The 13782-nt window shown below is 43.8% G+C and overlaps 1 protein-coding gene across 4 annotated transcripts in view; it reads right to left on the reverse strand.

The window, feature by feature from the left end:
* Positions 1 to 13782, reverse strand: part of RNF20 (ring finger protein 20) — a 55012-nt gene that overhangs the window by 26972 nt on the left and 14258 nt on the right. For all 4 annotated transcript variants that reach the window (XM_030221592.1, XM_030221583.1, XM_030221575.1 and 1 more), the window contains exons 7-10: positions 10108 to 10254; positions 2457 to 2534; positions 1588 to 1707; positions 126 to 305 (exon numbers count right to left, since the gene is read on the reverse strand). In XM_030221592.1, coding sequence (XP_030077452.1) covers positions 126 to 305; positions 1588 to 1707; positions 2457 to 2534; positions 10108 to 10254 — 525 coding nt within the window. The remainder of the gene's footprint in view (positions 1 to 125; positions 306 to 1587; positions 1708 to 2456; positions 2535 to 10107; positions 10255 to 13782) is intronic.

Genomic DNA, 13782 nt, shown 5'->3' on the forward strand with positions numbered 1-13782 from the left:
GCCTCGAGTGAATTCCTTCAAAAAGGCAGTAAATAAATCTTAGTAATAAATACATTTCAAATCCCTACAGAAGAGTAAGGGACAAGATGCGTTCAGAGGTGTAAAATTGGGATGCAGAATGTTACCTCAATAAGCTCAACCTGTCGTTGGTGGATACCACGGGTCCCATGCAGCAGTGTGCGAGCCTCATCCAGCTGCGCCTTCAGCTGCAGGCTCTCATTATACAGCACTGAGAACTGGGACTGCATACAGCGATACTCAGGAGACTCCTTTACGATCTCTTCCACTGCGCTGCGCAGCTCCACCTGCACCCAGGCACAAATCAAAGATGAAACACTGCAGCCATACACGACATCTGCTCTCAAGCTTCAAGTGTTGCCCCAACAAAAACAACTACTACAAAATCTTCTGTACCACTACCATTTTCACAATCTGGACAGCTCTCCAAGCTACTTATCCTCTCTGGGAGAACATCCCGTTTTTTTGTGGTCTTTTACGCTCTGAAAGCAAAACTACTTTTAGTATAGGCCTTGCTCAGTTGATGATGGACTAACATGTCTTTTCTACAAAAAAGCCTTATTCAAGCCTTGTGGTTTAGATCAGCATCTCTGTCTAAAACAAGGGGTTTAAAGCAAGACCTAATTGTCTCTTAATGCATACAAAACTTTTTATTTTTCATTTCCACATTTTTATATCGTTTCTTCATCAGAATGCTGTATCTCAAACTAAATAATTCCCACTATAACAGCTTTAAAGTAACAGCATTACACAGACACACAAAAAAAAGCTCAAGATTATTCAGCTGACAGTTACAATCATGATAACTCCACTTGTCACTCAGAGGTTTTTGCTCCTATTGGCTCTCTAGAGTCTGAGAGTTTTTTTCTCAGTCTCCACCTGCTGGTAGGCGAGCACAACCCCATCAGTCCAATCCTGGTCCGGTCCGGAGGGACGCTAAGGAAAGGTGAAATTGAAGACTCATTTTTGAGTTCTGCATTTTACTCTGCTGACTTGGTTTTCTGTGGATCAGCAGCATCTTCCAGCTTGTTTGGTTTCTACTTCAAATCAGAACCACTCTCTATTGGGGTTACAGCACCACAAACTCTTGCAACTGCTCAGCAAATATTCTTCCGCTTTTAACTCTCTCCCTCCTCCTACCTCTGAAATAACTCTCTCCCTCTTCCTACACTGCCATTGTCCCCAGTAAGCAAGCAGAATGGTGACGACTAACTTCACCTCTTCTGCTTAGAGCAGATACGCAAGTCCCTCCTCTTGCTGCTCAACATCAGCATCATTCTCATTGCTCACCACACTGCTAACGTTGTCACATGCCAGGACCATCAAATCATTTCACCCTAAGTGGAAATATGACCGTATTCTGGAAACTTCGACTCTTCAGTGTGCAGCATGACAGACAGCAAAGGAGCTAAATATATCTTACCATGCCCAATCACTAGCAGTTAAAGAATAGCAAAGCTTATCCTCTATCAGAACAGCTAACACGGTCATCACAGGACAATAATGCCTGTAAGTCTTATGACAGCTTTCCATTGGCTAGCCTCTCGCACATCTGCCTCGAGTCCTCACCTTCAGCTCCTCGTTCAGTGTTGTCACCTCTTGCAGGTCCTGCCGCAGCTTCTCCAGCTCCGCATGCCGGTTCTCTGCCAGCTCTTTGTTCTCCTCTAGCTCAGAGTTCATCTCTTCAAACTGAAAGGGAAAAAAAAAACTGCAGCACCAGTACATTTTTTAAAAACCATATCTCCTCCTGCTCCTTTGTAATTTCAGCTTAAATCAGAAACAAGGCTGGAGTCTGGCATTTCCCCCCCCTCCCCTATTTTTTTATCTCCCCACCACCCAGCATATCTAGGCTGATCATTGCAGTGACAGTCCCTGGACAGAGACCCTCTGATACCCTACAATAAAGGACCTTGAATCGTCCTTAAGCAACCACCATGACTACCTTTGCAACATGACAAGCAGCAGCAAACACATGGCGAGATCCAATTATGTAATTGAATAAAGGATCATCCACATGGTAAGCCCACAATACTTGCCATTCGAGCTACTAGCATGGCCCAGAACCAGCTGCTTTATCATACTGGGACAGTAAGCATTAACATGCCCTCATCACCAAACACCCTTCAACCTGCTCACAATTGACCAACTTTCTGTGATTACAAGCATATTAAGAGGTTGATGCCAATGTCTCTAAAAGGAATGATGCAATTAGAAAAATGACTTCTTAAATATGACGGTATTAATATTGCAATGAAACAGCACAAACATACATCATATAATGAAGAACTATTATATGACGAATGTATACATCATATAATTCAGTTAGTCCTCCAAGATGACTGACCAGCATTTTATAAAGATTTAGCAGATAAAACAAACTTTCCATTCTCACAGGATGGTACACATGACAGAAACATTCTACCTTCCAAATGTATTACCTTGCGGGCATTGATAGTAATGGTGCCCCCATACAGACTGCTTCCAGCACCATACACTTTATAACCTTTTGAATTCACCTGAGTAGATAAAACAAAGAATATAAGCAACAAAGCCAAAAAGGGAAAGGCTCTACTGAGAAATTTAACACTTACACACACCAGCAAGTATCAACTGATACAGTGATCTGAAAGTTATTTACCCCCCTCCTGATTTCCCTTATTATTGCGTGTATGTCACATTAAATGGCTTCTGATATTTAAACAAAATGTAACAATTTGACAAAAAAAAGCCCTGAGTAAACAGTTTTTATAACTTAATTTACGGAACAAAGTTTTCCAACACCCATATCACTCATGTAAAAAATTGCCCCATTAACCAACTGACCAAATTTAATTGATAATTAGATTCAGCTAATTGAACACAGCCAGGCTTGATTTCAGCCTGCTCTGTTGAATCAAACCTCACTATATATATTGAGCTTTACCATGAGACTGAAGTAGTCACCACAAGGTTTCTACAAGAACACTACACCATGATCAAAGGAAATTCCAGATGAGATGAGAAAAAAAGTTGGTGAACTATATCAATCTGGAAAGGGTTACAAAGTCATTTCTAAAGCGCTGGGATGCCACTAAACCACAGTAAGCAGCATTATCTCCAAAAGGAGAAGATTTAACAGTGGTGAATCTTCCCAGCAGTGGCTGGTCTGGCAAAATTACTCCACGGGAACAGTGACAACTTATCCAGAAGTCACAAAACATCCCAGAGCACACAAATAACTGCAAGCCTTCTAACATCAGCTAATGTCAGGGTTCATAACTCCATAATAAGAAAGACTGGGCAAAAATGGGATTCACGGTACCAGTGACACCACAAGGAGAAAACTGCCGATGTTTTTCTGCATCTCTTACGTTCTTGTTCCTGTATACATATTGCAGAGGCACTGTTCTGTCCCAACTGCGAGGAGTATTCCCTGGAGATTTCCCTTACTTTGGAGCCCTTTTACCAAGCTGCGGTAGCGTACCGTGGAGCACACTGAAGAATCTTGCAGTAAGGTGCACATATGCGTGCACTACCCACACATTAAAGCATTTTGTTTTTTGCCAAGGACAGATATTGCGAGGTGGAGTGGGTGTCTGCGTTAATCAGCGCAGTCACATTGCCACACGCTAACTTGTGATTAGCATGTGACCTCTTACTACCTACTAAAATATGTGGCAGTAAGGGATCACACCCTAATTTTTGTTAATGGCCACACACTAATGGCAACGTTAGCATATGTCACTATATCCAACTAGAAAAGGTAAAATTAGTTCTTACCTGATAATTTTCTTTCAATTAGTCCCAACAGATCAATCTAGAGACTTGTGGGTTATGTCCTTCTACCAGCAGGTGGAGATAGAGAGAACTTCAGAGGTTTACTATATGTGGTCATGTGCAGTCACCTTAACTTCAGTATTGTCGATACCAAAGCAGTGGAAGTCGAAAGAGGAAGTCCTCTCCTGACTGCATAAAGCCCATGTAGGTTCCTCAACTGCTCCTGCAGGAGGGTAGCAGAAGGTTTCCTTTATGTTTTGATTTGCCTTTTTTTTTTGTAGCCAAAAATCAAATGGAGGAATCTGATGAAACTGAGGCAACTAGAAGAAAACACTCAACCCAGATCAATAAAGGGCGGGCCTCTGGATTGATCTGTTGGGACTAATGGAAAGAAAATTATCAGGTAAGAACTAATTTTACCTTCCATAGCGTCCCACAGATCAATCCAGAGACTAGTGTGGGATGTACCAAAGCAGTCCTCAAGTGGGGCAGGGTACTACAACCTCAGCAGACTGGAGCAATGATACAAAGACCGCGGTTACATGCGCTGCCAAGTCAAATCTGGAATGCCTAGAGCTGCCACGCCAAGCCTGCAAAGCCTGGCAAGGGAAGGACAGCAGATCAAGTGGGCGAACTACAAAGGGCAGCCACGGAAGCCAGATGGGACACGGAAAAGGAAGTCAACTACGCTCTGGAAGAAAGCGCTGCCACCAGCAACGGGAGAGACTGTCCCATACAGAGGCCAGCTGAAGAAATTGCCTCTCTCAGCCAACGGCCACTGCAGCTCTTGAAGCCAGACCCCCTTTCTTGTGACTAGCCAGAGGACAACATGAGGGTATGCCGGGAGGCGTTTCTGCTCAGCAGGTCAGGAATCTGATGATCTTATCGCAGTGTGGGTGTTTCGTAAGGAGTTGCCACCTTCCTATATACCTAAGGCTCTCCAGGTTCTGAATTTGTCTGCTTCTGATCCTGCCACCGCTACATTAATCCGCTACAATCTTCAGCAGTGCATAAGGCTATGTAGGAAGTAACTTCTGCTTAGTGGGTCATCCCAGGCACTGCCCCACTATGCAGAGACGTACCTAGGTGGGGTGCAAGGGGAGCAGCTGCTCCCCTAAAAGGATTTTGAATAAAATGGCACTTATGCGGAACAGCTCTTCAGCTTTACACCAACGCCTATTCTACAAAAGATCTGCTCCTCCTGACATCAAAACCGCTATGCCCACATCTGCCAATCTAAAAATGGCGAGCCTTCTTATGGTACCTTCCTATGGTCCCAAGCAAAGCAAGAAGCAAAGAGTTGACCAACGGAACTCGCTGATCACTTCCAAATAGTATAGGAGTATATGGTGAACATCCAAGAAGTGGGAACAGAAAAAGGTGGAATGGGATGGAAGGCAGAAACCACCGTATGCAGAAAAGACAGGACTGTGTGCCCGTCACCAGTACCGTCACCAGTACAAATCCAGAGGATCTCAAACGAATGAAGTTGGGAGTTCTGAGAACCTGCCTGGACTGGATTGCTAAAGAAAACTAGGTTGCCCAGGATGATAGCCCTGTTGTCGTAAAGATAAGGGTGAGCCTGACCCCACCAAAAAGAACTCGTAGACATGTCCTCAGGAAGACACCAAGTCTATAAGTCACCCAGGCCTTCCACCAACTTCATGGAGTCCTCAAACAATAGTTGCCCTGAAAAGTGAGCTGAACCAGCCATTGTTAGAAGCTGCATTCACCACCCAGCAGCGCAACCACATCAAATGACAGGCTGTGACCGCCAAAAACGTCTGTTTGACGCCCAAAACAAATCACAGAAGAAAACTGGCAATTAAGCCGGCCTCGACTCTACATCTGGCAAGTGAGGAGGCGGTCGACTGTCTGCCTTCTGGAAGGGATCCAAAATCTGTTGCCACCGGCTACGGCACACCCTAGCAGCCTAAAAGCTGCAGATAGCCACCTCCATGGAGAGAGAACTGAAATATCAGCAGAAAGCTGTGTTGAAATCACCCATTGAGACTAAGTTGGCTTGAAAGGAACCATAGAGATGGGGACCAAAGCAGAGAAGAAACCCCTGAAGTGGTCTGATAAGGACTCAGGCCCATGGGAGAATGTCCAAGAAAGAGAACCTTGTGCCCATAACTTGAACCTGGTAGGGAAAGTAAACCCTGACTTGGGTTGGCATCTGTTGCTGAGGAGCAAAAGAAAAAAAAGGACTTCCCAAGCCTATATGGAACAGCACTCCCCGATAAGCCAAGATTTGTGAGGAAAACAGCTGACTCTTGGTGACACTGATTACCAATCCTAAGGACTGAAGACGAGTAGGTATCTTGGATTACGTTTGCAGAGTCTCTTGATAGAGCCGCAAATCAGCCAGTCACGAGATAGGGATGAACCTGTCAATCCATCCACATGAAGGAAAGCTGCCACTACCACCATGACCTTGCAAAAATGTCCTCGGCAACATGGAAAGGCTGAATGACATGGTCATAAATCGCTAAGATCCCTCTGCAGCAAGGAGCACTGGGAATATGAAAGCAAGTTTCCTTGAGGTCCAGGGAGGCTAGAAACTCTCCTCACCAGACAGAACTATTACACACTGCAAGGTTCCCATTGTGAAAAGTTGAACCGTAAACACCCTAGACTCTTATGATGGCCAAACTCAGCTGGAAGGAAGCTCCCTGGTTGGAACTACAAAGCAAAGGGAACAGCTTCCCATTCCCCAATTGCAACTGGGGACAGACTCAACTGTGCCTAAAGGAAGAAACGTTGGCAAGGTGGCAAGAAGTGCCTGACAGTGTTTGACCTTGCATGTAGACGCCAAGAAAAATCTGTAGTGAAGTCCAGGTTGTAACTATGCGATAGAAAAACTAAGACACATTTGAGCTGAGGTAATCTTGGTCCACTCCTCCTGAAACCAGTACAGGAGTCCTGCCTGAGGAGTGAACTGAGACTCCATCATTGGAAGATGCAGCAGGCATAGGTTGAGCTGGAGTTGAAACAGAGCTCAGTCTACCAGAGCCAGGTGGCTTGTTGTAGTGGAAATGGAAACCCTGAAAGTGGTTTTCCTGGCCCCACAAAACCTACGACAAAACCAAGCGATTAAAAATCATCCTTAAACTCGTCCCCTGGCAATCTCCGAGACTTGGAAGTCCCTCAGGTCTTTATCCAACTGCCCTAGATCTTCTCCAGTCCCAAGATTACTTCCAAAAGGCAGGTTACCAAATGTGATTTGGAAGCCACATCAGTGGTCTGATGCCTAAGCCAGCGCTAACTTCTTGCAGATAGGAACAAGAATTGGCTGGTGTGACTGTGCACTACAACTGCTGCGCATTGGAGCTAACAAGTGTGGCTGAGAACCAGAGTCAGATGGTGTAGCAGAATATGGCTGTTGCACCATTGCGCACTAGCAAGCTGCAGTGTGGCCTGTATCAGTGTGCAAAGAGAGAGAGAGAGCGAGAAGGGCAATCTTTAGTAGAGTTCTGATAACTGTTCCAGCCATGCAAGCAATAAGAGAATGAAATAAAAAATGCCCCACTGGAAACCAAGCTGAGCCCACAGTTTCTAATAGGATGGATAAAACCAGCCATGAACTTGTAACCTTCAGGCTGAAAGGCTAGCCACCCTCCTAAATAAAACTAGTTTGATGTAAATAGTACACACAGAGCAAATGCCACCAAGGCAGCACAGAGGGTGCAGGATTACCATGGAAACCGAGAGAAACCTGAGAGGCCTGCATTAGCCTCAAAATGTAACATTTCTCATAGAAACATGAAAACAGCCCTAAGCCTAACTAAACAAACTGTATACTGCCATGCTCTGAGTAAGGGGAAGAGGGAAAGAGTGAAAAACCTAGAGTAGGATCCCTAATCCTGATCCCTTTCTCCCTTCCATTAATGATGTACACACACCCTGAACCTCCTCAAGGAGGGTCCAGAAATATTCTTAGTGTAAATCAAATAGTGAAGGACAGCCATCTCTACCAGAAGACTTTCGGATAGTCAGTACTTTCCAAGCTGCAGCTTAAGGCTCTTGCTGCTGCAGAACAGCTGTAGGGGACTAATAGGTCTCCAACCTCGCCCCTGGAAAGTTCCGGGAGACTCAAAACTGTGGGAGACTCGAGGACTCCCACAGGAGTCTGCAAACCACCCCAGGCCTCCTTTCTTACAAGCCCTTAAATATCAAATATGAAGAAACTGGGAGTGATCCACCCTAGTTCCCCAGTCACATTTCCGAAAAGCTTGCGATTGAGGCAGTTTTATATCCTATATAATAAAACTCACCCTCAACGTTCTGAGGACATTGACGTCAGTGTCACTTCCTGCGGGCACTTCCTTCGGGTTCGAAGGGTTCGTGGTGGTGAAGCCACCGAAATCACTGTCTGGGCCCCGCCCTCGCGTCAAACGTGATGACATCAAGGGCGGAGCAATGGCGTCAAAGATCGAGGGCGGAGCAATGGGGTCAGTGGATGAAGGTGGCGTGCGTTGACGAGGCACGGAGCAATGGCGGTCAGTGGCTTCACAACGCCGAAGGGGTGGGTAGGGAGGGGGGGGGGGGGTTCGGGAGGAAAACCTTGCTAGCGCCCGTTTCATTTGCTCCAGAAACGGGCATGTTTTACTAGTGTAGTATAAAACTGCCTGAATCGCAAGCAAATTAGGCCCCAGGGGAGCGCTGGGGCTTCAGCATTGCCATGTGGAGTGGCAAGAAAGATGGCGCCCTCAATCCTCACTGCCCTGCGCCCACCAAAATGAGCCAGGAGGTAAGGAGCACACCGCTCCAAAGAGTTGGGATGTACAGTCGATCTCCAGCACGGGAAACTGCAGCAGCCCAGTGGCTTCCACACTGGGAGCTGCTTTTGCTGTACCCCACCAGCGCAGATAGGATAATGACTACTCACCCCCATGGGAATCGCTGTCACATGCCAAGTCAGTTCTCACACCATTCAGCAGATACTGCAAACTGGAATGAGTTTGCCATGCAGGACAAATCAGACAGATTTTTTTTTTTTTTAAACACTGCTCAAACAGCATTTTGTTTAAGGCAGGTGAGGACGCCGGAGCAAAAGAAATCTCAGACTCCTTTTAAAGTCAGGAGAGTGAGAACCACAAACCCCAGTCAGGCAGAGAGGAGGGGTTGATGGGGGAGGAAGGGAGGGACCTGGCACCACCAGGTGTGCACCCAAGTCCCAAGACCAGGACACCTCAGACCCCAGAAGCTCGAGTAGACCCAAGGGACCAGGCCAGGAGCCAATCAATCCAGAGCTGCACAGATATGACCATCCACCTGCTAGATAGAGAGAATACTGAAGTTAAGGTGACTACACATGACCACATATAGTAAACCTCTGAAGTTCTCTCTATCTCCACCTGCTGGTAGAGGGACATAACCCATAAGTCTCTGGATTGATCTGTGGGATGCTATGGAATAAAAGTATAGCTGAAAATGTTGAAAAAATGAGGAAAAGGACTTCACTGGCGAAAGTCATGTCTAGAGACAAAGCTCGGACTAATGACCTGCCATATTTCTTCACCAGTCCACAAAAACCTCCTTGAACATATTATGTTATCAATATTTTTGAAAAAATTTTTTATTAGCAATTTAAGTTCATTCAAATCAATATCTGAAACAAGGATAAGCACTCAACAGCTGTTTCACGCTAGCTTCATCAGGTGCGTTTAAAATTTTTGCAGCGCTATCGGTACCTTGGAAGATATATATATATCAAATCATTTTTACATGGCCCCCCAATAACATCAATAAAAAGAAAGAGAAAAACTCAGAATACTAGAAGGCGGCTTTCCACTCTATGGCCACATTCAGACCAGAAGGATGAAGAGTTTTCAATTTGTTAATCCAAAATTGTTCTTTTTCCAATAATTTTTTCCCGTCCCTGGACTGGTGAAGAAATATGGCAGGCCATTAGTCCGAGCTTTGTCTTGTGATTTTCAACCCTGAAGTCCTTTTTCTCCTTAATTTTTCAAAGTTTTCAGCTATTCTACTGTTACTTGCTAGTTGGATATAGTGACATTTGTTGGAGGAACAAGTAAAGCCAATCAGTATAGTTGTGTAACATTAGCATATGGACATTAAAACAGAAAATAGAAAAAAAAAATCAGCCATTTTCCAGCTGTGGTAGAAATGGCCTTAGCACGTGGGAAAGACCCATGTAAGAGTGCATTAAGGCCACTTTTTACCACTGCTTTGTAAAAGGGCCCCTTTATCTTTTGGCCTCCCTCCTTCTCTATGAAGTCACTGGAAGAAGTGCCAGAAAGGAAGGAGGAGGGGTCTGAACCTGTATTGCATTGCCCATCACTCCTACCCTGGACTAGTTGCAATTACCCTCTCCAGCACTTCCGTAAGGTGTCGGTTCAGTCTCTGCTCTCTCTTGCGAATTTTGTCAATGTCCCACTGTAGATCCTCCATCCTGGTCTCCAGCACAGATACACAAGACTCTGCCATTTCCACCTTCTCCTGGAGTTTTGAAAACTGTACAGAAAATACTGCAGTTACCATAAGGGTCAGCAAACAACTATGGGCATTTCCATATCAAGGCCAAACTCAACCCTCTATGAGGAAGGAAGGAAATCTGTCTCCTTGCCATTCAGTCCTGGGCTTCTAACTCATATGCATACTCCATATTATCAAACTTCTATCAAAAAGAGACATCCACAAAAAACACTTTTAAATAAGACACGAGTCATCATAATCTGAAAGCATGGAGCTACAACAAAGGAGCTCAACATAAAACACTGGTTTCCTCAGAAAGATTACCTCCTAAATGTTCTTTCCTTTAGTGTCCCCAGACCAGTCCAAAATGATTGTTGTGTCCACTGACCAGCAGATAGAAAAAAGTTGTTCCATGTGATTCGCTCTTAAGGGCAGCATGCAGATATTCAGTAATTTTTCTGGCAATGTGCTATTCTTTCCAGCTGAGTTGCCATACATAATAAAGCAAAGCTAGCAGTTTACACAAAAATGATTGTAGGTGGTGAACCTGCACGCTGAAATTGTTAGTTAAATTAGCTTATCACAGCTAAAAAACTGCAGGAGAACATGTTGAGTGAACATAATTCAATAAAACTACTATATGCTGGTTGAAAATGTAGTAAAAACCTAGCATCTCACAGTCAAAACTGAAGGAGCCCAACATGTTGACTAAAGATATGGTAACATAGCATATTTCAGCAAAAGGACTTTACAAGGACAATATGTATTAAAGTGAAATAACCATAAATGATGAAGATGATGAACTCAAAATAGCTTGTTACAGTGAAATAACTAAACAGAACACTATTAGCTGAAGACGATACCAGCTGAAGTTGAAGACAATTATAACAAGGTGCATCTGAAGAATGAAATGTATCATAGATAGTAGATTACAGCTAAATGAGTAAAGGTGACCAACCTGTTAACGAAGACAATGCAACAATGCTAGTGCATTAGAATTGACCAATTGGAAGAAGTCAACCAGTTAGCTGGAAATATAGCCTAGAAGAAAACAAGGACAGCAAGCACTGGAAGGACAGGCAAGAGAAAGGAGCGACCCAATAACTGTAGAAGTGCTTGGTGGGTTTCTGGACTGGTCTGGTGACAGTAAAGGAAAGAAAATTAGCAAGCTTAAGATATTTTTCATTTCTTAGAATCTTTATCAGAGCAGTCCAGAACATGAAGGGTGAGACCGTAACATCACTAGCAGAACAGAATGCACTTAAATTTAGTGAGCAGATATGGCCATAAAGGAGGAATACAATACCTCACAGTATAAGGAGCAATGAGCTATATGGAGAAATTAGGCCTTACCTGATAATTTTCTTTCCAGTAATCCTTCCCACTATTCCAGAACTTGTGGGATATTTGTGTTTATCAGCAGGTGGAGGTAGAGAACTGCAAACTGAGCCGAGACATTTACTTAAAAAAAAAAAAATGTTTATTCCACCCTATCCTACAATTCTAGGCGGATCACAATATCACAGTTATAAAAAAAAAAAAAAATGAACAAAACAAAATGGACTCCAATCAGACCAAGTGCAGTAATAAAACTGATTGCTGCATTTGAACTGATGGATTCTAACAGCTAACATCAGCATCTGAAACATTTCTTCCCACGAGATGTATTTCGCAACCTAATACAATCAATGGTACTAAGCCAATTAGATTACTGCAATGGAATCTATGCAGCTTGTAAAGAACTAACAAAGAAACTTCAGACCGCACAGAATACAGCAGCCAGACTGATATTCGGAAAACCAAAATTTAAAAGTGCAAAACCACTTCGTGAAAAACTGCATTGGCTTCCCTCCAAAGAATGTATTGCCTTCAAGGTATGCACTCTCGTACACAGGATTATTTACGGTGAAATTCCTGGATACATGTTGGACCTCATAAAACTTCCACCCAGAAACAGTACCAGCCTATCCCGAACTTTGCATATTTGTATATATCCAGATTGCAATGGACTTAGATATAAAACAACTTATGCATCCAGCTTTTCGTACATAAGTACACAACTGTGGAACGCTTTGCCCAAATCCGTGAGATCTATCCACAACCATCTTAACTTCAGGAAATTACTGAAAACAAACCTGTTTAAGAAGGCCTACCCCCAAGACCCGAACTAATCCACTACTTCCTGCGACACAGGAAAATATGGACTGTACTAGACTTCTATCACCATCCCCTCATTATCTCTTTGTTGCCTTATACTAATGATCTTACATGCCTATGAATTTACTATGTATGTATATTATTGAACCGGAGCCTACCGCTACAGTATTGTGTAAGGCCACATTGAGCCTGCAACTAAGTGGGAAAATGTGGGATATAAATGTGTTAAAATAAAATAAACAACAACATTACTTGCATTCATCTCCATTTTTTCTTCTCATCAATAATGTAGTTCCTCTATCCTATTTTCTCCCGCCTCCTTTTCTAAACGTTCCTAGTGTGACCTTTGCTTTTGAGAATAAATGATTGTACACCACTAAAATGGTTGCTCGATTTGCAGTATATCAAAAATTCGGATTAAACTTGAAATAGTAGACACAGACTAAAAAAACAAAAAAGAATGCAAGAGTAACCTCCCCCAGACCCCCCAGACTATCTTGCAGTCCCTGGTGGTCTAGTGGTATATTCAGGACAAAAGTGATCCCCTGTCACTCTTGACCATGTCAAATTTACTCTCAAAATGGCTGCCATGACCTTTTGTGGCAATCTTACAAGATTGACACTAAAAGTCATGGTAGCCATTAAGATTGCCATTAAAGGTCATGGTAGCCATTTTGACAGCAGAGCCAGCATGGGCAGGAGTAACTGGGGGAAATCACTCCTTACCTGACTGCCAGGGACTGTAAGATAGGCCTGAGGGGGGCATCTACAAGGTTGGCAGGAGAAGGGAGACAAACAGGACAAAGCACAAAATTTTCAGATTTCACTGAAAACACACAGTTTAAGCCGAAACCAAAAACCATGGAAGTAGCCTTTCAGCTGAAATAGAGCAGAAAAAGGATTTGGGGCCAGTTTTGACACAGTCACTAACAAAGAAATTTGGTCAACCTCTACTAAAAACCTCAAAAACTTCCCCCTGGCAGCATGGGTGCAGTCCACAGAATCACCAGCAATGGGAGATGAGAAAACAGGAGACAAAGGTATATTTGCATTCCATAGCAAGAGTGTGGCAGGGAGGAGGGGCCCAGAGACTTCTAAGTATTCTGGGCTAGCTATCCTCTCTTTCCAGGTAAGAGATCGTCATGCTCAGCTGGAAGCCAGGTCTCATACTGGTCCAAAAGCTGGCTCAGAAAACCTTTTGTCTCTCTTTAAGAGGCTTCTCAACCCTAAAACATCCCCTCCTAAGGAACAGGGGAGTGAGAGGGAAGGGACTTGGACCAATATAAGTATTTCTTAAACAAATATTCCTTCTTCCAGCTGAAATGGTTTCCACATGGAGAGGTACATTAGTTCATTAATGAGTAAGAACTGGATATACAGGCTATCGGACTCATTCAGTCCAGAACCTGC

The sequence above is a fragment of the Microcaecilia unicolor genome, chromosome 1 (genome assembly GCF_901765095.1).
Source record: "Microcaecilia unicolor chromosome 1, aMicUni1.1, whole genome shotgun sequence".
NCBI classification, from domain to species: domain Eukaryota; kingdom Metazoa; phylum Chordata; class Amphibia; order Gymnophiona; family Siphonopidae; genus Microcaecilia; species Microcaecilia unicolor.